General features: G+C 53.7%; 7 protein-coding genes across 7 annotated transcripts; 3 read left to right on the plus strand and 4 right to left on the minus strand.

Moving 5' to 3' along the window:
• Positions 1 to 1,120: 1,120 nt before the first annotated feature.
• PV07_07047 (uncharacterized protein) lies at positions 1,121 to 9,576 on the plus strand. The gene is made up of 3 exons (XM_016394093.1): positions 1,121 to 1,938; positions 1,987 to 8,970; positions 9,067 to 9,576. The coding sequence occupies exons 1-3, from the start codon at positions 1,588 to 1,590 to the stop codon at positions 9,097 to 9,099; spliced, it is 7,368 nt and encodes a 2,455-aa protein (XP_016247512.1). The 5' UTR covers positions 1,121 to 1,587; the 3' UTR covers positions 9,100 to 9,576.
• A 1,305-nt stretch (positions 9,577 to 10,881) lies between these two features.
• On the minus strand, positions 10,882 to 12,690 carry PV07_07048 (uncharacterized protein). The gene has a single exon (XM_016394094.1). It carries the CDS (start codon positions 12,422 to 12,424, stop codon positions 11,882 to 11,884), a length of 543 nt encoding a protein of 180 aa, XP_016247513.1. The 5' UTR covers positions 12,425 to 12,690; the 3' UTR covers positions 10,882 to 11,881.
• An 840-nt stretch (positions 12,691 to 13,530) lies between these two features.
• Positions 13,531 to 16,249, plus strand: PV07_07049 (uncharacterized protein). The gene is made up of 2 exons (XM_016394095.1): positions 13,531 to 13,994; positions 14,045 to 16,249. The coding sequence occupies exons 1-2, from the start codon at positions 13,984 to 13,986 to the stop codon at positions 15,672 to 15,674; spliced, it is 1,641 nt and encodes a 546-aa protein (XP_016247514.1). The 5' UTR covers positions 13,531 to 13,983; the 3' UTR covers positions 15,675 to 16,249.
• On the minus strand, positions 16,180 to 17,827 carry PV07_07050 (uncharacterized protein). Its single transcript, XM_016394096.1, has one exon. The coding sequence runs from the start codon at positions 17,677 to 17,679 to the stop codon at positions 16,249 to 16,251; it is 1,431 nt and encodes a 476-aa protein (XP_016247515.1). The 5' UTR covers positions 17,680 to 17,827; the 3' UTR covers positions 16,180 to 16,248.
• Positions 17,828 to 17,923: 96 nt separating this feature from the next.
• PV07_07051 (uncharacterized protein) lies at positions 17,924 to 19,384 on the minus strand. Its single transcript, XM_016394097.1, has one exon. It carries the CDS (start codon positions 19,291 to 19,293, stop codon positions 18,226 to 18,228), a length of 1,068 nt encoding a protein of 355 aa, XP_016247516.1. The 5' UTR covers positions 19,294 to 19,384; the 3' UTR covers positions 17,924 to 18,225.
• Positions 19,385 to 19,855: 471 nt separating this feature from the next.
• PV07_07052 (uncharacterized protein) lies at positions 19,856 to 21,365 on the plus strand. Its single transcript, XM_016394098.1, has one exon. It carries the CDS (start codon positions 20,033 to 20,035, stop codon positions 21,191 to 21,193), a length of 1,161 nt encoding a protein of 386 aa, XP_016247517.1. The 5' UTR covers positions 19,856 to 20,032; the 3' UTR covers positions 21,194 to 21,365.
• Positions 21,230 to 24,317, minus strand: PV07_07053 (uncharacterized protein). Its single transcript, XM_016394099.1, has one exon. It carries the CDS (start codon positions 23,564 to 23,566, stop codon positions 21,593 to 21,595), a length of 1,974 nt encoding a protein of 657 aa, XP_016247518.1. The 5' UTR covers positions 23,567 to 24,317; the 3' UTR covers positions 21,230 to 21,592.
• Positions 24,318 to 24,624: the final 307 nt, after the last annotated feature.

The following is a 24,624-nucleotide window of genomic DNA, read 5'->3' on the forward strand; positions in this document are numbered from 1 at the left end:
AAACAGGAGACCCGCTCGGCCGCTATTCCCGAGCGGGACAACGTGACGAGCGGGTCGCTGAAGGCCACAGTTACTTTCAACCTCCAACCAACTTGCTCCATCGTCCCAGTTTTCCAGTTTTCCCAAATTTTCCCCCTTCAACAGCCGCTGTTCAGCTCCCGACTATATGCAATGCCCATGCCCAACATTCTACTAGGCCCTCTCGGCGCCGTGTCTGTGCTGCCCTGAACCCTGCCCCGGTGCGCAGGCAGACATGAGCACATGCAACAGCTACGAGTACGAGCGGTAGCCGGTTGTCTTCCTGGGCGCGTCCTGGGGTGCACTGCCTGCATCACATGCAGCCTCACACGACCAGCATTGACATCAAACCAGCAGCAAAGGCCATTGCCCTCGCTAAGTTCGCGAATTGCTTATATTCCAGCCCTGGGGTTGTTCTGTGGTAAGCTCGATCAAATCACTATTCCCTCTTTCCAACATGGAAAGTAATATTTTCCTGGTGGGTACAATGATGACACACGCATAGTGAACATAATCCCGTTGTTCACTCTACCGACTTGTATATGTCCGCCTTTGCCGATGATATGACGAAGGCCCAACGGGATGGTACAGGGGAGGCCCTGGCTCGATACATGTCTTATGCAACGTCAAAAATGCTCGCCAGCTTTTACCGCGTAGGCACGATTGGACCACAGCCTCCCATCCAGAAAAGAGCAGTATAACCTGGGCGATGCCCGCTTTTGTGTCGGCTCGCCAACAATTATTCCCTGTCGAAAAACTGCAAGGGTATCCTGCCTTCTACCCCTCTGTCTCCAGCCTTATGGATCACTTTTGCCGTCCACGCCCTGGATTTTGGCAGTTATCGCTCAACCACGAAAGGGCATGGCCACACTGCCCTTTTCAGTTGTCATCGTTGTCTGCCTGTCTCATAGTACCGTGACCTGGGACTCGCACAAGGTTGTCGCCTGACAGCCATATTCTTTTTATGGCCATGCCAGGGGATACTTAACCGTCAGCTGGTTTGGCATGGACTACACTTGGATCTTTCGTAAGTCTGAATCCCTGCGAGACCACTTGGTATGTGGGATCCTCACCGTGGGTCATCGCAACCTGTTCCTGGATCCCTCAGGTTCCTTCCGTCACAGAGCCCATGCAGGGTTTGCCACGGTGCATGAGGCTCGTGCATGGCTGGAAGCAAAACTTCCACGGCAATGCTTACCATGTCTCATATGTCTCCCCACCTGCTGGATTGTGTGACGAGGACTACGTTGGTCGATCTAGGTATTCTCCGACCAAACCTTTGCAGTCACAGTCTTTCGCGACGGAGGCTGAGCTCGTTCTCATCATTTCCATATCGGTCTCTCCTATTGAACATGGAGCACATGCTTTGTGGTAGGCTGACCTGCGTTGGGCCCATTCTCGATTCTTCTCCCTCGTCCTCCCTTGACACGCCTTGTCTTTATACCCTCTTGCTATTCCTCCCATGACTTGAACGTCCCCCAGTCACTCGCTACTATTACGGTTGCCACGCTCGCTTTCACGGTTACCGTTGTCGTACCTTAGTCCTTCGTTTGTTTCCCTCTCTACGACATGTTTCTTAATACTCTCGCTTGGACCACTTTTCTCTTTTTGTCGAGTTGCAGGGCACTCAGATATGATCCAGCTTTCCTTCAGTATAATCTCAACCAGAACCAAACAGCAGAGAATCCGCTAGACTACTGGGGGGAATGGACAGACCATCAGTACCACCCTTCGCCGTCGAACTGGCGGTTCCCGTTCTATACCCTCTTTCTCGACAGATTCGTCAATGGCGACCCTAGCAACGATAATATCAATGGAACAGCATATGAACACGACCCGAATTCCAACCAGATGCGCCATGGAGGCGATCTTCAGGGCCTTGTTGACACGCTGGACTACCTCCATGGAATGGGTGTCAAGGTGTGACCGCTGTTTCCCCAGTCATAGTATCGGGGCTAACCAGTACAGGGATTGTATATCGCCGGATCTCCCTTCATCAATACTCCATGGGGTTATGATCAATACTCGCCGCTCGACCTCTCCGTCCTGGACCAACATTTTGGTACCATTGACATGTGGCGAGCTGCTATACAAGAGATCCACGCCCGTGGTATGTACGTCATCCTGGACAACACATTCGCTACGCTAGGGGATCTCATCGGATTCGACGGTTACCTCAATACCACTACACCTTTTACGCTTGCGGAGCATCAAGTGCAGTGGAAGTCAGATCGCCAGTATCATGACTTCCGCTTCGGAAATAACTACAACAAGACATGCCAATATCCAAAATTCTGGCTGGAGACGGGGTATCCAGTTGGCGAAGATGTGACGAGCCAAATGGTCGGCTGCTATGACAGCGACTTTGACCAGTATGGCGACACAGAGGCCTTCGGCGTCTTCCCCGACTGGCGTCGTGAACTGTCAAAATTCGCTTCCGTCCAAGATCGTCTGCGAGAATGGCACGAGCCTGTCCGCCAGAAGCTCGAGAACTTCTACTGTATGATGATTGCGCAGCTTGACATCGATGGTTATCGATATGATAAGGCCACACAGTCTACAGTTGATGCGATGGGTTCCATGAACGACGCCATGCGCCGATGCGCCCGACGATTCGGCAAAGACAACTTCTTTACTCCCGGTGAGATTACTGGCGGAAACGTCTTCGGGTCGATCTTCTTGGGTCGTGGGAGACAGCCTGACATGATTCCCGAAAATTTGACGATGGCAGCCACAATGACCAACAACTCTGCAGACAAATATTTTCTCAGAGACCCCGAACACGGTGCCCTCGACGCTGCTGCCTTCCATTACACAGTCTATCGCACGCTGACACGCTTCTTGGGCATGGACGGTAACCTGGAGGCTGGTTATGATGCTCCCCGTAACTTCGTGGACATGTGGAATACCTTTTTGCTCACGAATGACTTCGTGAATCCTAATACTGGGAAGGTCGACCCCAGGCACATGTACGGAGTTACGAATCAAGATGTCTTCCGATGGCCAGCCATCACCAATGGTATCCATCGCCAGCTGTTGGGCCATTTTATAACCACGATCCATATGCCCGGCGCTCCACTCCTGCTATGGGGCGAGGAGCAGGCATTCTACATACTGGATAACACCGCGTCCAACTATATCTTTGGTCGACAAGCAATGTCTTCAGCAACTGCCTGGCAAACCCATGGCTGCTATAGTCTCGATTCGACACAATTCTTCAAGATGCCGCTGAATGCATCGCGTCATGGCTGTCAGGACGATACTGTTAGCTACGACCACAGAGACCCGTCACACCCTGTACGCAATATCATTCATCATATGAATCTACTACGAGAACAATTTCCAGTCCTGCAGGATGGTTTTTTCTTGCAGCAACTGTCCAACCAGACCCAACAGATCCAATACCCTGGTTCCGGTAATGTGACAACCGAAACCGGAATGTGGTCGGTGATGCGCTCCGCATTTCCTGGCATACAAGATCTCGGTGATACGGGCGCAGGAAATCTTCCCGTCTGGCTGCTCTACTCGAATGCGAATGCATCCACCACGTACACATTCGATTGCAACAACAATGATACGGATCTGAATACTACCAGTTTAATCGCTCCGTACGACGCCGGCACGACCGTCAAGAACCTGTTCTATCCTTACGATGAGCAAACTCTTACTGACAGCGTCCATCGCTTGGGAATCAACGGATCAACAAATCCGAATGGCTGTCTCAGTAGCCTGCACATGGCTGCTTATGACTTTAGAGCCTATGTTCCGTTGGATCAATGGGTAGGTCCGAAACCGATGATCACTAAGTTTGTCCCTGGCCACGACGCGCGCATCGAGTCCAAGGTCAACGCGAATGGCACCGAAACCGTTAAGATCGAGCTTCAGTTCTCGGTGGAAATGAACTGCGAAAGCGTCTCGAATGGCATTGTCTTCAATTCCACTACCGAACTGGGAACGACTCCCACCATCGACCAAAGCAGTGTGCAATGCACTAATCTCGCGGACCCTCAAGCTCCTCCGTATGTCGGCGCGATTGCATCGACATGGTCCTGGTCTGCCACGCTCAACAACGTAGCCAATGGCATTCATGCAATTTCTGTCCGCAATGTATCATCTCAGGCAGGAGAACCTACCGACGCTGTTGACCGTTTCCTGTTCCGCATTGGGCAGAGAGACAATCCGATCGTGTTCACAAGAGCCGCGAATTACTCGTCCAGTCTTGTCAGTAAGAGTGAGAACGGTTCCCTCGTCATTTCCCATGCTGCGGCAGGGGCAGACAAATGGCGATACTCTACGAACTGGGGATCGTCTTTCTCAGACTGGATGCCTTACGTGGGCGGAAAGACCCAGATTAAGGAGCAGGCTTGGACTGGAACCAAACTTCAGTCCTGGAAAGGTACGCACGTCCGTGTGGAGTACTTCAGCCGTCTGGCCGGCAGCAGCGACCACATCCAACAGGGCGACGTCGGCTTCAGCACTCCCCGGAGATTTCCTCATCTTTTCTTGAATGGGCCGTACAACCAGTATGGATACGACGCTGGTCTCGACAACGAAATGAAGCTCGAAGGCAATTCAACTTGGGCTCGTCACTTCATGACTGAATGGAGCCTGAAGGGTGCGCTTGCTCAAATCAACGTCTGGGGTCTCAACCCAGATGGCAAACCGGATCAGACAATTGTGATGGGAGATGCCGATGGAGACTCGGTCCTCGATCGTCTTCCTCCATCATCGCTCGCCGCTGTCGTCCTGAACATTACTCAGCCACCTCCAAAGCCACATCTCGGATGGAGAGTTGTCTTAGATGATAGCAGTCTGCATTTCAAGCTGTTGCCGTCCGGTAATATGTGGACCCAACTTATCCTATACGTGCTCCTCTGGGTCGTTCCAATCATCACAGCAGCCTTTGGCGTGTGGTCATTTATGCAATCTTTCTACCAAATCAAGTTCAACGAGATTGGCATATCAGAGAAGGCTGGGCTGATCCCAACGGTTTTCAGGAGACAGTTCAAAAAGCTAGTCGACGAGGAAGCATCCCCGGGGATCCTGACGAAATTCACCCGTAAACCAAAATTTCTGCAGCCGTCGGACACCGTCATCGACCAGCAGAAAAGACGCACGGTTCTGATTGCAACAATGGAGTACGATATCGAAGATTGGGGTATCAAGATCAAGATCGGGGGTCTCGGTGTCATGGCACAGCTGATGGGTAAGAACCTTGGCCACCAAGATCTGATCTGGGTTGTGCCCTGTGTTGGAGGCGTCGACTATCCGGAAGATGAGAAAGCGGATCCAATGACAGTAACAGTCCTGGGCAAGCCGTATGAAGTCCAAGTCCAGTACCACATCCTGCGCAACATCACGTACGTGCTGCTCGACGCACCTGTCTTCAGGCAGCAAACCAAGGCCGAGCCTTATCCACCCCGAATGGATGACCTGTCTTCGGCTATTTACTATTCGGCGTGGAACCAATGCATTGCCCAAGCCCTCAATCGCTTCCCCGTGGACCTGTATCACATCAACGACTATCATGGATCGGTCGCTCCACTGTACCTCCTCCCAAGGACCATCCCTGCTTGCTTGTCCCTACACAATGCCGAATTTCAGGGACTGTGGCCGATGCGTACAAAGCGGGAACGGGACGAGGTCTGCTCCGTCTTCAACCTGTCTCCTGAGCTTGTACAGCGGTACGTCCAGTTTGGCGAAGTGTTCAACCTTCTCCACGCCGGAGCCTCGTATTTGAGAGTCCATCAGCAAGGGTTTGGAGCAGTAGGTGTTTCCAAGAAATATGGTAAGCGGTCTTATGCCCGCTACCCCATCTTCTGGGGACTGAAGAAGGTCGGCAAGCTGCCCAATCCCGACCCGTCTGATACTGGCGAATGGGACAAAAAGCTTCCCAACGAAGCCGATATCCATATTGACCCAGAATTTGAGGCCGCGCGCCCTGAATTGAAACGTCAAGCCCAGGAATGGGCTGGTTTGGAGCAAAATCCAAACGCCGAGCTGTTCGTTTTTGTCGGGCGCTGGTCGATGCAAAAAGGTGTCGACCTGATTGCAGACGTGTTTCCGTCAATTTTGGAGTCCAATCCCAACGTACAGCTCATCACCATTGGACCTGTCATCGATCTGTACGGTAAATTCGCGGCACTCAAATTGGATCGGATGATGAAGCTCTATCCTGGTAGAGTCTTTTCCAAGCCAGTCTTCACAGCTCTTCCTCCATTCATCTTCTCCGGGGCCGAATTTGCGCTGATCCCGTCGAGAGACGAACCCTTTGGGCTTGTCGCTGTCGAATTCGGTCGTAAAGGTGCCTTGGGAGTGGGTGCCAGAGTCGGAGGGCTGGGTCAAATGCCGGGTTGGTGGTACACTGTCGAGTCTACAACAACAGCGCATCTGCTTCATCAGTTCAAACAAGCCATCCACGAGGCCCTAAGCTCGAAGACGGAGATTCGGGCCCTGATGAGGGCTCGATCGGCCAAACAGAGGTTTCCAGTTGCACAATGGGTTGAAGACCTCGAAATTCTGCAGAGTACGGCTATTCGCATCCACAACAAGGTCGAAGCTACAAGGCGTCATAGCGCCGCAGGAGATCTTTTGGGATCATCTGTCTGGAACACTCCTGGCGGATCGGGTGCAGTCACACCAGCTGGTTTCCACACGCCCACATTTGGTCATTCGCGGTTGACGAGCTATGCAGCCTTGCATTCCCTCACCACTCGTCTCAAGAACCTAGGTCACAGTCGAGAACAGAGCCAGGATATCCCCTCAGAGCCACCCACCTCTAGCCATTCGCGGACGGCATCTGGCCTGTCTCGTTCAGCCTCCCTAGGATCACGCAGAGGTCCTGGCCATGTTAACACTCAGGATGAACACGACGAAGAAGACCCGCACGCGCCTGCAATCCTTCCACCGGTGCCTGATGTTGAAGGTGACGACACTGGGCTGGGAATAGCAGGCGTTCAAAACCCCAATGAGAATATGGACGAGGACGACGAAGACATGGATAGCGATTTCGAGGATGATGATGGGGAAGGTATGACGATGCCTGTTCAGACCCCCGCGCGGTATCAGCGGCTGGCTGTGAATGAAGATTCTCCTTACTCCGCACAATCGAACAACACCCGCCGGTCAAGCAGGACGGTGGGACTGGAACTCAGCCCCCTACCGAACATTCTCAGCCACCATGCTCATTCGCCTGAGCAAGGGACGCCTAGGCCGGAATCAGGGCTTCTTATTCCACCACCCACTTTCACAGACAGCAACCGCGTCTCAAGTACCAACTCGCTACTCTCCATGAATACCATAGTTGGAGAAAAGACCGACTTCCAGCTGCAGAAGGTTGATCCATTCTTCACAGATAGCAACGGCGAGTTTGCCAAAGCTTTCGAAAAGAAACTCGAAGATCTCAAGGGCAGCAACTCGGAGTCTGCAACGTGTATCGAAGAATTCTTGATCAAATCAGAGAAGCAATGGTTTGACACCTTCCGCAATGTCAAACTTGGGAGGCACATTGCTCCCTCGGGTCGCTCAAGCTTCCACACCAACCGCGAGTCTCGCCCAACTTCAGCCGCCCCTTCTGTCTATGGGGCCAACACCGACACTGACTCTCAACCCGACCCGAACAATCTAGCCGAGGAGTTTTTGCTAGGAAAAGACTACAAGCCGCCCACTGGGTTGAGGAAATGGATGCAGTTGCGCATTGGAGATTGGCCCGTATATGCCTTTTTCATGGGCTTTGGACAAATCATTGCGGCCAACTCCTACCAGATCACTCTGTTGACTGGAGAGGTTGGTCAAACCGCAGACAAGCTCTACGCTGTTGCCTCCATCTATCTCGCCACATCGATTTGCTGGTGGCTCCTCTTCAAGCGGTTCCAGTCCAGACTCTGTCTGTCTTTGCCCTTCTTCTTCTACGGTCTGGCATTCATCCTGATTGGAACCGCCCATTACGGCTCTACAATTAGCGGCCGGGGATGGATCCAGAACGTGGGAACTGGTATGTACGCCGTGGCTTCGTCATCAGGCTCCATCTTCTTTGCCCTCAACTTTGGCGACGAAGGTGGCGCGCAGGTCAAAGCTTGGGTGTTCCGAGCCTGCGTGATTCAAGGTACACAGCAGATCTATGTTGTGGCTCTGTGGTACTGGGGTGCATATCTCAATCGACGCACGGTCGACGCCCTTGTCACCACTCCCGACCCCATCTCCTCGACCTGGAAAATCACAGCCATCACGCTTCCGATTGCATTTGGCCTCTGGTTCATTGGACTGCTGATGTGGTTCGGACTGCCAAGCTACTACCGACAAGCGCCTGGCAAAATGCCGAGCTTCTACAGGAGCTTGCTGCGCCGCAAGATTGTTCTCTGGTTCTTCGTCACGGTTCTCATCCAGAACTTCTTCCTGTCCGCCCCCTATGGCCGTAACTGGTCGTTCCTCTGGAGCAGCTCACACGCCAAGACCTGGCAGGTTCTACTACTCGTCGTCTTGTTCTTCATCGGCGTCTGGGCGGGTATTTTGTGGCTGTTCGGCGTGCTTTCCAAGTCGCACAGCTGGATCCTACCGCTGTTTGCCATCGGCCTTGGAGCACCCCGCTGGGCCCAGATCTGGTGGGGGACCAGCAACATCGGGCTCTATCTGCCCTGGGCTGGCGGCTACAAGGCCTCAGCCCTCGTTTCCCGCGCGCTGTGGCTGTGGCTCGGGACCCTCGATGCCATCCAAGGCGTGGGATTGGGGATGATCCTCCTCGCCACACTGACGCGGGTGCACGTCGCCTTCACGCTCGTGACGGCACAGGTCCTTGGTTCGGTTGCTACCATCGTCGCCAGAGCCGTGGCACCCAACAAGATCGGGCCCGGGCCCATCAGCCCGGACATCAGTGGCGGAGTGGGCCCTATCTGGCAAGCCTGGTTTTGGATCGGGTTGGTAGCCAATCTGAGTATCTGTGTCGGGTATTTCAAGGTGAGCGATGACTTTATCTCCATGTCCCTGCCATCTAATGGAAACACCCCTCTGCCTTTCATATATCGGCGAGCTAACCATTTGTCTTCCTCACAGTTCTACCGCAAGGAGCAATTGAGCAAGCCATAGGCGGCGGACCCCACAGCCGGTCGTCGAGCACTGTATATTTTGTCAAGTGTCTCGAGAATCCACGGCTACTATTATGTTCGATCTTGACGAGTCTGACGAAACAAAACACGGATAGATGGATAGATGGAATGGACGGATACATTCATTGGGTTATATGTACGGGATATGATAATCCCAAGCTGTTAATAATACTAGGAACAGACTAACCGGTTGGCGCGGACTTTCGAGTTCGTCTCGGTGGCGGAGGGCCAGTTGATGTTGCATTTCTTTTCATGGGAAACGATTCATCAAAGAGGATGGTGGATAGATCTTCTGGGTCATATCTTGTCAAAGGATAGGAAATAAGAGGGGGCAGCTTCGTCACGCGTGCGAGATATTCTGTGCGCGGCCCCCCTCTTGGAAAGGGTGTTATATAGACAGAGACATGTACGAGTACAAGACAATCCTAATAGATCTAGACTAAAGGCTTATTTCCCGCTGAATAGCCAATGTCTTCTTCCAACAGGGAGCTTACCTGTTGAGTGCGAGTTGAGAAACCTGGGCTCGGGAGGGTTTAACCTGTTTTATCCACCGGTCTCCTGGCACAAATGTGATGGATGCACTACTCGCAGCCACTTCGCTCACTTATTCACTCAGTCAATCATTCTATTGGGCTCTGAGGGTGGGCGTCCATCACCGTCGAGCATGATTGCGGCCGCAAACCGAGTCGCTTGCTGAACAGGATGAGGCATACCACGACGATCGACTCCTTCCACGGCCGCTGGATGATCACGATGAACGCTGCCAGAGCGCATAGCGCAAGCCCTTCCACCTGGATCAAGCGCGAGCTGGGACGATCGCAGAGGACCCGACCCGGATGGCGACAATTCCTTCTCCCTCCGATTGATTGCAGCGTTCAATCGCGGCGACGGTCCTCTGTCTTTGTCAAGATCATATATCCTATTGGTGAAAGGAAATCATTGATGAGATGAGATGGACACCGGCCGGTATTCCGTACAGGAAATTAATCGATCCTCCACTCCTTGTGCTCCGAGAAATATCTGCTGTAAGCCATTCTCTCCAGCATGCTCGATAGATGAAGCTTTGGCCTAAATCGCCCTAGATGCGTCATCGTTGTTTACGAGAAAAGGTATCAAAATTCCAACTCAGTAGTCGGAGTTCGCCCGCTGTCGAGGAAGACAGGAAAGGTTCGGCAGACGATATAGAAGCGATAATCACGCTTGCAGTTCAACTGGAGTTGGCTAGCCTGTGTCTTTGACTTACCAAGTTTAGAATGACCAGAAGTTGCTAAACTCACGGCCTGGCTGACAGTGGGTGCCCCTGGCGTATGCGAGTTGTGCAGAAAAAACTTCTGGTGAAGCGAGAGAAGAAGCCAATGAGTTAACAGCCAACATAAACAGAGGACTGCACAAAGGGTCGACGACGTGAAGTAAAAGTAAACGTTGACAAGGATGATGAGGATACAGCGGACTGAACCGTGATTCTAGCCTGAGTTGCCTACGCAAGAGCCGGGTGCGAAGGGGCTTTGAGGACGGCGCATTACAGACCCAGACTTTGGCAAAGCGTTGAGATGGCGGTGAGAACCAGCATCTTGCTCGGGAAATGACAGTGTTGCCATGATCAACTTGCGTTCCAAAGTCCATGTCTGTTAACTCGAGCGAACGTGACAACCTGGCCATGGGTACAGAACCATGTTTCGAGAAATCACATGCGTCAGAGATGGATTCGAAGGCCGGCAGCCGATGTGTGGCAACTGACATCCATAGCAGTGTCATGCTGGTAGGATGGTTCATAAGTAGTATGACTGTCCTGATCATGAAAGGCCGATTTCGAGCTCAAAGTCTGCATAACTGGCCAGAACACTGATCGCAGAGTGAGGTCGGATTTATGCTACAACAATCCCTCTCTTGCCTGGGAGAAGGGGCCAGTCGGAGCCTGCATGTAACGAGGGCGCTGCATAGGGGAGTGATAAAGATCCGTCATTCTCTGGCTCCGTATTTAGTAGTGACCACCGCGAGCATTCACCCAGAGAGGCATAGCTCTGAAGATGAAGGTGACAATCGGCTGTGCCTCACGTATTCGTGTGGATGTGATTCCAAACCATCGACGGAATCAACAACACGGACACCGAACGACCTCGTCAGCATACACTTGCAGCTTCATAGAGACCAATGAGACGCAAGTAAGATGCACTGATGCCTCACTTCTGCCTGCCGCGGATGAAATGACGCGGACTGGATAAAGGACATCATGGCCCGGCAGCCGTATACAGAAGTCGGTAGTTTGCAGTTTGCCAATGATAGCCCCCATCCACGGAAAGTACCTTCACCTATATCGGCAAGAGGACCGTTAAAGCAAAGCTTTGTACGGGCGTGCGGAACGGGAATCGCTTCGGGCATCCCGCTAAAGTGGTTGGTTGCTGACTTGCTGACACAGCTCGATTCCTTCGCGGCGAGTGGCGGGGACCAAAATCGATATATAGAATCTTCTCCCAAAGTGCTCAAGTGGTCTAGCACGGTTCTCCAATAGCTGGCGTACCGGGCTGAAGTAACTTTTCCCGTCCAGATGCAATCCCCGCGTGTCGCGGTGGGCTCATCAATGCCCAGTTCCCAGGGGCCGAAAACAGGGAATTGAGGCCATCTCTGATTGGTTATTAGACTTCAACTTAGCTGCAGGGCAGATTCTATACTTATCTCGCAGCTTTGCTGGTCGTAAGGCTGGACCACGGAAATGTCTTGTGTACCTGCATTAGGCGTGGCGAAACTCACCGATTGGCCGTCTGTCAGGCTTTTGTTTTGAGGCTGCTCCGGCAACAGAAGTATGTGCTGGAATGTATACTCGATCGCTTGGTCGTTTCCAACGATGCAATTGCGACGGACAACGCGTATAATGAGAAGCCACACAGGTTGTAGGCGTTGATTTGGGGGAAGGGGCTCTTCTCTAATCGCGTCGTAGCTCTGGGCAGAATGCGGTGCGGATCGATTACATAATGAGGCCAATATAGGTGTGGATGTCGACTGCGCGGGTGGTAACAAGGCGACGAAGGGGTCTTTGCTTCTAACCCTCGGCAGAGTAATTGTCTGCTCAGCAAAGGGCCCAGAATGTTCGATTTGAGGACTACGTTGTAGTTGTGGTTGTATTGCCGGAACACAAATACAACGGGTTGTGGGACAGATCGACCTGCAGCATACCGTCCTGGTTTTGCAGCTTGTTTCTCAACATGCAAGACTAGCAGCCACGTTGCACAGGATCGGACGGAGAATTTTGCTGCAAACGGGTTTGCTCGTGGAGAAACCGGTTGACTGATGTGCAACTCGCAGGTCATGTTGGTCAAGGGCGAGGGGTTGAGGGGTTGGAAGTCGGATCCGAGACAGTGCGAAGATCAATGAACCTGGGAAAAGAGAAATTTCCTCGTTGAAGATCGACGGTGTGGGCGTGACCTGCGCGACCTTCTCCCTTCATCTCGCACATGGCGAATCAGCATAGAGTTCGCCGGAGAAAGATCGTTTTGGTCAAGGTTGTATCCCCTTAAAGGAGTGTCGGGGTATGATGAGCCCCTTTTAATCCACGCTCTTTTCTTTTGCGTTATCGTCCAATCTCTAACAGCGGACCTTGAGCCTATCGGTGAGCGGGGCCACCATGAGGCTTGATTGCAGCCATAAATTGACGCGTATCGGGAAGCGCGATTCAGATAGATGCAGGTGGAGCATGAGCCTCACACCGTCGGGGATGGCGTTATGATTGTTTGTACGAGTAGGTAGGCAATAAGGAGAGGAGAACCAAGCACAGCAAGGGCGTCATCAACTCGTAATCCTCTTTTGTCCCCCACAAGCCAGGACATGCCTAAGCTGATTGAAGAGATGATTGACGCGTCGAGACCCGGGGCGCAGTGCTTGCAGGGACGGGAGCGAAGAGCTGAACGCACGAAGGCGGCTGAAGATCGAAGAATACGAGCTCGACGCCTCTCGACACCGATGCTGGAGGGGCAGCTAGCCGGAGATGCAAACGGCACTCGGGTCGTTTGAAAAGGTAATGCAACTCCTTGAGTTTAGGTTTGTCTGTAATGATTGTGTGAGACAAAATAAAATAAACTGAGGATGAAGAAAAGGTGGACATTATTGGGCGATGGGTCAACATGGATGAGGCTCCCAAGAACTGATGGGCGCAGGCTGTAGCGAAAATCCTAGTCCCCCCCCCCCCCGGTAAGAAGCCAGGGTGACCAGGGTGGGCGCTGTTAGTGGGCGGGCGTGGTTAGACTACTAGGCTGCTAGGCTGCTCGGCTTCTAATTTTCTTAGGGAGCTGGTAGGGTAGGCTCCTAGGCGCGGGTGTCCCAAATGTCATCTGCAGGCGCATGTGGTGCACCCGTAACATGCTTTTAGCGGTGCCCATCTCCCCAGTTTTTCCCAAAGTTCACAGCTGCCCTCTGCTCCCCTTTTGCCAGCCCGGTCCAGCGCCTGCCCTCCCTGCGCCTTTTGCGGTGTGCCTGTGAACCTGCAAACCTACACAATCCTCACCACCCTCGCTCCTCGACCCTCGACTCTCAATCCTCAATCAACTAGTCTTGACACCTCTCGTTGACGATTTTCTTGCCATCTTGCTCTGCACGAACCGCACTGGACTGCATGCTTCGTGTAACAAACCGCTTCCATCTCCATTGTTTTGATCTCGCCCAACTCCGTTGTCAACACGGGGAATTCTTCTTTGTTTGCGGCTGGCAACAAACCACCCTCACCAGTCCTCCGTTGCCCTTTGTTTTGACCACACCGACGACCAGACCCAGAAACCCTCGTTCAAGTCAACCCATGTTAATGTCCTAATTCAACTAGAACCACTGCCAACTAACCGTCAAAGTGGCAGCGACTACCGTGACTGTTTCGCCAGTCATGGCAAACTCGTGCGTCCCTCTCCCTAATTCCAGTCTCTACCCATTCTGACTTCTCGCAGTTTTGCTACGGCATGGCGCTCTTTCTGGCATACCATGACCTCCAATGACCGCCATGCCTCCCACGACTCTCCCTACCGGACCGGTCAACATGTCCCTGTCGGACAAAGTCGACATGCCCCCCTGACGTCCGTCGCAACCAGTGCCATTGAGTCGCACCAGGATCTCTCCCAGACATACCACGACGAATCCAAACGACCTTCAGTCTCGTCAACCCAATTAGCCCAGTCACCTGCCAGACCATACTCACCGGGCATGCGCTCCGTATCATCTCCCAAGCGTGCTGGAACCGAGGAGGTGGTGTCCCCAGGCGAGATCCAAATGCAGAACTTTGCCGACGGTGCACCTCCACCCCCTCCTGTGTCTCACTCCTGGAAGAAGATCGACCGCTGGGCTGAGAAGAACTATCCGGAGCTTTGGGACCAGCTGGGCGAGGGGTGTACGCAGAATGACATCAACGAGCTGGAGCATGAGCTGAACATGTCATTACCGCAAGACGTCCGCGAGTCCCTCGCCATTCATGATGGTCAAGAACGCGGTGGCAGACCAACTGGTATCATTTTTGGCTGTATGCTGCTCGACTGTGAAGAAATTGTGCAGGAATGGAAGAATTGGCAGGTTGTCAACGAGGAGTATCTGAGCGGTGCCCGGAAACCCTCGTACAGCTCCAAAGGTCTCAGTAACAGCGCTTCCTCGTCAAGCCAGGCCAATGGCAATCGCTTCTGGCGACAAGAATTGCTCGATCGACAAGAGTCACAACCCCCTAACGCCATCCAGAAAGCATATGCTCATCCCAGCTGGATTGCCCTAGCCAGAGATTGGGGCGGTAACAATATTGCCATCGATCTGGCACCGGGACCAATGGGCAAATGGGGCCAAGTCATTCTTTTTGGAAGAGACTACGATTGTAAATATGTCGTTGCACGGTCGTGGGCGCACTTTCTGGCCACCGTGGCAGACGACCTGAGCAGCGAGAAAGTCTTTGTCGACGAGGAAACCGGCGAGCTGAAACTGAAGGAATTCAAGACTGAGTCAGTCGAACCCGGTTATATGGATATTTTGCGCTGGCGAGCAGACCAGAAATATGGACGGAGAGGACCGAAACGGAGATCCCAACCACCAGGATTAAACAACAACAGCTCAGTGGCGCAGAACGGCCGGCATTCCCCCTACAACAGTCCCGTCGTTGGTGAGGATAGAGGTCGATCACCTCACCGTTTTTCACGGGGACCTACGGGTAGCCCCAGGCACACAGTCAGCAGTCCTCTTGCACGAGTTCAAGAGGAAATTGCCCAACCGCAAGCCATTCGTCCCGGTGGAGATGTAGTACGGGACTTCGCTGAAGCGGCAGAGGATTCTGTCAGTGAAGGCAAGAAACGAGCAGCTCCCACGCCCATCGATTCACAAGTGGCGACTGCCACCAAGCAAGCTGGAGATAAACTTGTCGATGTCTCGACGCCCGCGTCATTGAAGAGCGCAGACTCGAAGGACTTCCCCGCTACTCGACTCACCCGAGTCCTGACAGCTGGCAACAACGAAACCCAGGACGACAAACCGAAGGAACCAGAACCCGAAGTTAAGGGCTTGGGGGTCAACGGGATCGAGGGAGAAATGAAGACGGTGGCGATTTAATCATCCTATCTTGTATTTTTGTTTTTGACAACGGCCTGAGTCGGTATAAATGACCCCAAACATCGCCTGGATATGGCGTTCTGGGGCACATGGAGCATTGAATGCAAGCATCAACAGACTTATTCATCATGGAAGGCGCGCTTTTACTACACAGCCCCGGCGTCTCTGGCTTTTATTGTCGAAAGCTATCCCTTTTTGGCAAACTCTCTGGGTGGGATCAGGTGGAAGGGACATGGCTTATTGTATGGGTAGAGTTGATATTCCAATTGGCGGCAACCGATATTGCGGACGGGCGACTGAGCAAGAAGTTCGACGTCTCCTCCAGAGAGAACACGGCGCTGCGCCCCGATCACTAAACATACCATGTAGAAAAGAAGTGGGCGGATATCCAGCTGATTGGAAGGGGGAGAGAAGAGCACGTCCAAGGGGAGAAGCATCCGGGGTGGACAGTGTACGGACTACGTTGAAAGGACTGGAAACAGAGAAGACTTGAAGGCAATCCAAACAGACTCTATTGCATTCCCTTCGATCCACAGTTTCCCTTGATTGCGCCCTGCCCTCAAGTCGACAGATTCTATGGCTCCCAATCGTCGTCGTCCAGTACGATGCAAAAATTGTTCCTGCCGCCTCCGGGATTGATCTCCCTCTTTTTAAACACCGTGTCGCCGCCACTTTTAATCCACTTGTCTCTGGCTCTTGGTCCGTCGAAGCGCCAGAGGCTGTAATGCAGCTTGCGCGTGGTCTTTGTGTGCAGGTGGATGTAGCCGAGCGAGTTGAGGATGGCGGTGAGATGCTGCGGCGTGAGGTAGCGGCTGTTGTGCAAGCAGGGCGAGGGCAGGACGAGGAAGAGGCACGGGAGCTGTGTCACGTCGTGCGGACTGGCTTCTTCCGTTTTGTCGTCGTCGTCGGTAGTCTCACCCATCCGGCGGTTCCCCTGGCAAGGGAGGAATGTAGAAGTAGCCGGGGCTGGGGTCGGTTGTGATTGTGATTGTGATTGTGCTATCGGACGTGATTTCGAGTGTGATGGTGATGGTGATAGTGGCGGCGAGAAGAACAAGGTCGTACGCTTCAGCATCGCTCCCCGCTGCTTGGGGTCGGGCACGTAGTTCAACACCAGGCTGAGACTGAGCACATCGTACCCTCCTCGCTGCTGCTCGCGGTCACACCGCTCCCCCCTTTTGCTGCCGCCGCGTCCGACCCCGCTGGGAAGTGGGAGGTGCATGAAGTCGACCTCTTCGATCCCCTCTTCGGCGCTGCGCAGATCGATCCGCCTCACGTGCGTGACCCCCGCGACGTTCAGGGCGTTGTGCGTGCTCAGTGCGCCAATCTCGAGGATGCGGAGCGGATGCACTCCTGCCGCGGGCTCTTGAGGATTCGTAGCCTGTCCGCCATCGCCATCGCCATCTTCGTCCTCGTCCTCGTCGACGTCGACGTCGACGTCGTCATCATGATGACCCTGCAAGTGAGTCTCCTGTCGTCCCCTCCGTCGTAAAGCGCCCTCACGGCGGTTGCGCAGGGCAGCCTTGCGAGAGCCAAGCTCCCCCTCGAGCCAGCGGACCAGCACGCGGCTGGAGTCGCCGCCGCGCTCGGCGCTCTGGCCCGTCCGGCTCGCGCGCTGGTACGACTGCAACCCGCCCTGCGCTGCGAGCTGAGCCTCGATCTCGCGGGCCGCGTCGACGTCGTGCCTCGCGCGCGCGTGCGCGAGGCGCTTCTGGAGCAGGTGGTGCGTATTGATCAGCGCGCGGGTGTGTTTCGACGAGGGCGTCGACCGAGCGGAGATGCTGGACGATGACGGTGGACCACCTGCTGTTTTCGCGCTCGCCGTCGTCGGGCTCGGGGCCGGCGCCGGGGCCGGCGCCCAGGAAGCGGCGAGGAGAGGCGGACGAGTCGATTTCAAGGACGTCGGCACTTTGGATCTCGCCTTGCTACGTCGTGGAGCCTTGTCCTTGCCCTTACTCTTGCTCTTGCTCTTGGCCGAGGGTGGCTGCTGTGATGGGATGGCCATGCTGGATCGATCATGGTTTTATGTCGCGCTGCCAGGGCTCAAAATGGCACGACGACGAGGGAGAAAATAATGTCCATGCTTGTGTTGGGCCTTGTATTGAACATTCCGGTTCCTTTTAGCGGTGATGATGCCGTTCTCGACGTTTATACATTTCAGCGCTTGTTGCAACAGTGAAAATCGAAGTCGGAGCGGCCAATCATCTTCGTCTTTGCAATGGATCCGCCATCTCCATATTAGGAAGAATCTTGAATCTATTATTATTGGTACAGATCAGAAACCATAGTATCTCTCCCTGACAATGTTCTTAGAACGTGCGGGCATCAATAACTTCTTTAAACCATGGCAGTCTGTGGGCTGTCATATTAAGAGGCTATCGATCCCTATCACAGGGTTTCCTCCTTGAGCACACAGGCCTAGTCTGACCAAACTCCTTTCCGTGGATCTGGCAAAGCCCTGGGCTTCCAGTGTGCTACTCATACATCTTTTGGTCGTAAATCGTAATGATCCATATCTGGGCCTCGAGACCCATCTCCAGCCCTCCCTCTATCAAACCCGCTGCCTTTTGAACACATTCCCGCCATGAACACCATTAGCCTCCCGTTGGCGTTTCCGCTCGATCTCTTCTTTCATAATCCGCTCCGCTTCGCTCATCGGCCTTTGCTGGACAGAGCCCACTGATTTTTTTGGAGCACCCAATGGGTTCTTCTTGGAAGATGCGGCGAACACATTCTTCGGCTTGGTTGACGAGCTGCCAAAGGACATGGATACAGGCGGCTTTGCAGAGGTCTGCACTGCCTTGGGGTCGTCGGACACGGGAGGCGAAGTCGTTGGGGTTACGGTGTTCTCTTTCTCCTTGTCAGATGATGGTTCATCTTTCTCCGAGAGAGGAGGAGTTGGTGGTTTAGCCGTCTCGGGTGTCTGTTTCTTCGCTCCAAAATTGAGCACGATTTTCTCTCCCTCCTTTCGTTTGATACCCTCGCCGCCAACATCCTCCGTATCGTCCTCCTGTTCCTCTTCATCTTCTACAGTGTCCGCCAATCCTTGCCGCTTTGCTTTTCGGATCTGTTCTTGGATCATTCTTTGCTCTCGTTCTTCGTCGCCGCGGTCTTGTCTTTCCTTCTTCCGGATCGCCTCCTGACGCCGCAGTGCTTCAGGACTGTTATCAATCCAACTGATTGTGAGCCCACTTGCGCCAGTGCGGCTTTCGTTCTTCTCATCCTCGTCCACGCGGCATAGTCCTTCTCTGCCCAGGTACTTCGCAAACTCTGTCAGACTACTCCATTTGGTCGCATTCATATGTACATGCTGTTTATTTGAAATGTACTCTTGATAGAATTGGTTGACATTGACCTTTTTCTCGCCGTGCCCGGTACGCAGGAGTTGGATGAAGTCTCGGAGGAACTGGTTTGAATAGTCGTTGATGGCTTTCCGAGGGTCCTCGCCAATCAGCTGCATCTGGCGGACGTGGGATTCGGACGCGACATGGCATTTGAAACCGTTTTCATCCCGCATTTGCCGCTGACATGCTTGACAGTACCATCGCAACCGTTGAAGTCCTTTCGACTTCATCTGGTTGGCGATGTACTTGGTCGATCCCACTTCTGCTCGAGGCATGGCTGCGGTGGTCTAGGGTAGGAGAGACAAAGATGCGTCGACGAGGAAGTGGGGGGTTGGATCGTAAAAAGGCCTGGTGGAAGGGTTTTCAAGTATGATGGTTTGGCTCGCAGCTGGTGAAGCGAGTGGCAAGCACGTCAAGTCAGCCTTGTCACATGATCTGATCCCTCCGACCTATCCTGCTGACTAATGAGACAAGGCTGAGAATGATGGCATCCGTCTCTTGTCCAGAAACAACCAGCAACATAGAAACTGCCAAAAATGCCCCTCGACGGTCCTTTCGAATTATTGCGCGGCGCTCAAGGAATTGACCCTCGGCAGGTAACGATCAGAGAGCCCTCCAGGGACGAAATCGCATGTGGTGACTGACAAATACAACTCGTCAAGAACGAATCAGGGGCCGATGAGTGCTGCGTACAACAGAGTCCAGATGCTTTATCAACGGCGGTTGGCATGGCATGTCGAACAGATATGCAGGACCATAGTCGTTTTGTGCCGTTGATGTGCGCACTGCTGACCTAGTAGCGAATAGCATGGATGGAAACGACTATGGCGACATTTGGAGAAAGGTTGACACAATCAAGTCCGATTCACTTCTTGCAGTATTTCTGATAAGGAGAACTGCGGGTAGTGTATAGAGGCATACTAGGTTTTCACTCTCGCGTCACTACCCTGAGGAGGTCGAGCTGGAATTTTGGCTCCCACTGATCATAGCAAAGGCCAGACTTCAATATCAATCATGTCGGCTACCGTCACTGATACCAAAGCTCCAGCTGCCAATGGAGTTCAGGATCCTCAGCAGTATGACTACAGCCGTCTCAAGCCCTACGTGCACCCGCCGGTGACCAAAGCAGACCTCCCCTGGGCTGAGCTCGTCACGCTCGACCTCGAGGACCTGAGCCGGCCGGGCGGCAAAGAGCGTCTGGCGAAGCAGCTGGAACATGCCGTCCACCACGTCGGTTTCTTCTATGTGAAGAACTTTGGCCTGTCCCAGGAAGAAGTCGACCGACAATTCACGCTCGCACAGAACTTCTTCGAGCTGCCCGTCGCGGAGAAGGAGAAATACGAGGTGCGCTACGCAGAGGCCGACTACAACGGCTGGAGGCGGCCCGGGCGCTCGCTGCAGGCCAATTCCCGGGACAACGTCGAGATGCTCAACTTCCCCAAGTTCACCGGAGACTTTGTCGGCAAGTACGACTACCCCGACCTGATCAAGGCCCACCTGGGCGAGATCGAGACGTTTCAGCGCGCCCTCCACGCCAACGTGGTGCTCCCGCTTCTGCGGCTCTTTGCCGTCGTCCTGCAGCTGCCGGACGAGGACTACTTGGTTAACCAGCACACCTACGACAAGAAGAGCGAGGACCATTTCCGGTACATGCTCTACCACCCGCGCACCGAAGAGCAATGGGCCGCCAGCGACTACGGGAGGCGCGGCGGGCACACCGACCTGGGCACCGTGACACTCCTGTTCCGCCAGCCGGTGGCCGGCCTGCAAATCCTCGGCGAAGACGGCAACTGGACGTACGTGTCGGCTCAGCCCGGCACCATCACCGTGAACCTCGCGGACACCATCTCGCATCTGACCGGCGGCTGGCTCAAGAGCTCGGTCCACCGGGTCGTCGCCCCTCCGGAGGATCAACGCCAGTACAAACGCACCGGGTTGCTGTACTTTGCCCGCCCGCACAACGACACAGTGCTTGTCCCCATCACCGACTCGCCGGTCTTGGAAAAGGCCGGTGTCCAGCCCAGGTTCGACAAGCTGGTCACAATGGAGCAGTGGGTCAAGGCAAAGCAGACTCTGCAGTTGAATCCAGACGTCGCGGCCAAGAGGTGGGCGGAACGGGGAGATGGGACAGTTGAGGTTCTCGCTGGATTCCGAGACCAAAAGTACAAGTCATAGACTCGTAGGTGGCGGTATGCCGTACTATTTCATTCTCCATGACACGAACTATACAATCGAGAACAAGACAAGAAACTTGGACTGGTCTTTGCAACATCATTGGCGACTACAGTAACTCATAAACTATAAACTCTATGCACAACTCTATCCCCACTCAGATAACGCGTCAAAGAGATCAATATATCAATCCCACTGCTGTACTGACATAAGTGATAGCTCTAACGGGTAGTGTCTGTCCTGTAGAGGCGAATTGCCTGGTCGCCCCACAGACATACAGCACATCGTGCCGGACAGAGAGATCAACGCAAAGCGAGATAAGAATCCACCAAAAAGAGAAACAGCAACGACAAAATGCACATCGCGAGTACATACGAAACAGGATAACAGTAATCCCATGTTTTAGATCGCCCGTAGTCGTCGTGCAAGAAGCAGGCTCATCACGACGAACACGCCGATGCCCCCAAGAATGCCAAAGAACCAATACAAGCCCTCGGTGTTCTTGCCGGGAACATTGACGTTCATGCCAAATAGACCGGTTATCAGATTCAAGGGCACGAGAATGGTCGCCAAAACTGTAATCTTTGCCAGGTTCTTGTTGGTGTGGTTACCCTTTAGAATGTTGTCCACATTGAGCTGGGCAAGGTAGTTGGCGTGTGAGCGAGATAGCATCTTCTCCACGTGGCCCAAGTTCGACATCATCGTCACGACGTGATCTTGGATGTCGCCCAGGTACAACCCAATATCACCACGAGGGGTCATCTGGTACTGGTCGTTGCAGCGCTTTGCAAAGCCCTTGATGACGTCCGCTTTGCCGCCCAACAGCCGCATCATGTTAAGGACGCGCTTGCGGCATTCGCCAATCTGCCTGAGCAGAGCCAGGAAGTCATCCTCACGTGCAATAAACACTTGGTCCTCGATGTTCTCGGATTCTTGCTCGGCATCGCGAATGATAGGCGCGAAGGAGTCGACGATGTCGTCGATCATGGCGTAACAAATGTAATCCGGGCCAAGGGAGAGGAAATCACCCAGCTTCGCGATCCGCTTGCGCACGTTCTTCGGATGTGGGTTGGGGCTGTAACTGAAGCTCAGCACTCCATCACCACAGACGACAATATAGACGTGGATCGGGTCGAGAAAGTCTTCATGGCCTTGGTCCATGTTGAATGACCTGAAACAGACAAAGTAGTATTGCGAAAACAATTCGACTTTTTCGCGAGCTTCTTGTGTCTCGATATCTTCCTGAGTGAGGCGATGGATCTTGAATGCCCTGCAAAGGACAGCAAGCTCGGCTCTGGTGGGATTCAGGACGTCAAGCCACCATACACCACCATCAGGTCCGACCTCGAACAGATCACGGAATGTGGTGCCATCGGCTACAAAATCGCCCAGCTTCTTGGCACGCTGACCTTGGGTCAATTCAGACGTAAACAGGAAGAACCTGTCAACGGGCTCTGGCGCAGGACGAGTTGTTCGGATAATGACCTCCTCTTCGGACGAGGAAGGCTGGCCGTTGTTCGAATCGTGGTGCGTCACCGGTTTCTCATAAAAACATTCGCCGTTGAGGACGGCATCTGGTTCTCCAGCGTGGCCATGGTGTTGTCGAAGATCCACAAAGGCCCGGCTGTCGGTTGAGACCTCGGTAACCTGGTCGTCCGGAATCTTGCCCTGTGCGCAGAGGGCGACGAACTCCTCGAGTTCCTCGAAATCAATCTTGTAGGTCTTTCCAGGTTCCTCGTCGGTTGGGAAGGTCACGTCCTCGCTGGCGTCCTTGTCCGTGCGCAGAGTAAGAGCAGGCGGGATGCTAATATTACTCAGCGTCGGACGCCTTTGATTGGTGCCGTTTGAGTAGGTGCGATTTCGGAAAGTCTCCAGGAGTGAGGACGCATGGCTTTCGGCAGTATTGGCGCGTTGTCGGCGGCGTGGTTCGGCAAAGGCTTCAATGGAGTTGGCTGGCGAAGTCGATCGGGAGGACGAGCTCTCTCGTGAACGATCGTTTCGCGGAAGACGGGTACGACCCTCGCGGTTGTTCGTATATCTCCTAGCATGAAGAGACGGGCGCCTGAGGCTGCTTTGTGGCCCGTCAAATTCCACATCGCTTTTGTCGTCATCTTCGATAGCATTCTCAAAGTCGCGAGTGATTGGATGTCTCTCTTGATCCCGCGTTTTCAGCAACGCGTTGTCCACAGAGGCCAGGTCTCGTTCTTCCATAGCGCTGGGTCTCGGCGTGGTCACTTGTAGCTCAACCGCGGGCACAGTCAAAGTGACATGCGCGGGATGGACACCCAATGTGTTTCGATGGTCATCCAGCTCAGGGGCTGGGGTACTATAGCGGCTGTCCATCTTCTCTTCTGGCGATGACCCAGACGACGACATTTTGAGCCGAACTTTCCTTCTGATGCAGACTCCAACAGCCTCGTCGGCACTGTATCCAGTGCAACCAATGCGCTAATTATGCCACTTTGTAAGATGCGACGGCGAAAGAGTCGCCAGCCAGGGAAGAAGGTGCTCCAAGGTATCCAAACAGCCAGAACCGTCTCTTTTTCAAATAAAGAATATTGGTATATCCCCAGGCCAGGTACGGCCAGGGATGGGTTTGCAGCTCCGAAGGGCCAGTTACGGAGGTCGAGTTGTAGCGCCGGTGAAGACCATGCAGGAGGTGCCTAGCAAAGGGCGAATGAAGGAGAAGATTGTAGAGCCCGCCAACTTGAAGGCCGGAGGAGAGTGAACGTCGCTATCGAGCGCCAGGGTGGAAGGTTCGAAAGCACAGATAGGAAAGACTGTTAAACAGCCTTCCTATGCCTTTGAATACTGGAGGTATGGGATTTCCGGGTAATGAGAGAGACAAAAACTCGGACAGACAGGTCGGCCAGTCCAAGTAGTCAATCTTAGATAGATGGGCGGATGGAGTAGAGTCGGAGGCGTCAGAGAAGGGCGATATGTCGCAGCGCCGATTTCTGCAGTATGCAGCCACGGGATGAGGAAGTGTCCGACGGAAGTCAAGGGCGATGTAAAAGGCCAGGGAGGAGGAAAAAAAAGTGTGTGAAAAGGTGGGGAGAAGTTGGGTTGCTATTATGCAACTTCGATGTCACTGGGGAAAAGGGCAAAAGGTGAGGAGAGAAAAAAGACGCTGACGGTCAAGACGAAGGAAAAATTTATGCTGAACCACCCAACAGGTTACCCGCAGGCAAGTGGGCTACAGGCCCAGGGCAGGCATGGGCAGGGGGAAGGGGTTGATGGGTAGACGGAACCAGACTGCTCACCAACCAGGAGGACCTAAACCTCAGCAGAAGAGTCACGATTAGTGGGCATTGGGCGTGGCTCCCCCTTTAGCGAGAGGCATTTTTGCACGCCCATCGCGCCGGCAAGGCATTGTGTTCGGATTCGCCCGCAGGCCCCCGAACAGCCAGTCAGAACCAGAATTCCTTCACGGT

This window comes from Cladophialophora immunda (assembly GCF_000835495.1).
Source record: "Cladophialophora immunda strain CBS 83496 unplaced genomic scaffold supercont1.4, whole genome shotgun sequence".
NCBI lineage: Eukaryota > Fungi > Ascomycota > Eurotiomycetes > Chaetothyriales > Herpotrichiellaceae > Cladophialophora > Cladophialophora immunda.

Bases quoted from the DNA above. Each gene is read 5' to 3' on its own strand.
- PV07_07051 (XM_016394097.1), bottom strand. From the start codon at position 19,293: ATGCCTCGAGCAGAAGTGGGATCGACCAAGTACATCGCCAACCAGATG.
- PV07_07048 (XM_016394094.1), bottom strand. From the start codon at position 12,424: ATGACCTGCGAGTTGCACATCAGTCAACCGGTTTCTCCACGAGCAAAC.
- PV07_07047 (XM_016394093.1), top strand. From the start codon at position 1,588: ATGTTTCTTAATACTCTCGCTTGGACCACTTTTCTCTTTTTGTCGAGT. The intron at 1,939-1,986 runs GTGTGACCGCTG...TAACCAGTACAG, and splicing joins TCCATGGAATGGGTGTCAAG to GGATTGTATATCGCCGGATC. The intron at 8,971-9,066 runs GTGAGCGATGAC...TCTTCCTCACAG, and splicing joins TCTGTGTCGGGTATTTCAAG to TTCTACCGCAAGGAGCAATT.
- PV07_07053 (XM_016394099.1), bottom strand. From the start codon at position 23,566: ATGTCGTCGTCTGGGTCATCGCCAGAAGAGAAGATGGACAGCCGCTAT.
- PV07_07052 (XM_016394098.1), top strand. From the start codon at position 20,033: ATGTCGGCTACCGTCACTGATACCAAAGCTCCAGCTGCCAATGGAGTT.
- PV07_07050 (XM_016394096.1), bottom strand. From the start codon at position 17,679: ATGGCCATCCCATCACAGCAGCCACCCTCGGCCAAGAGCAAGAGCAAG.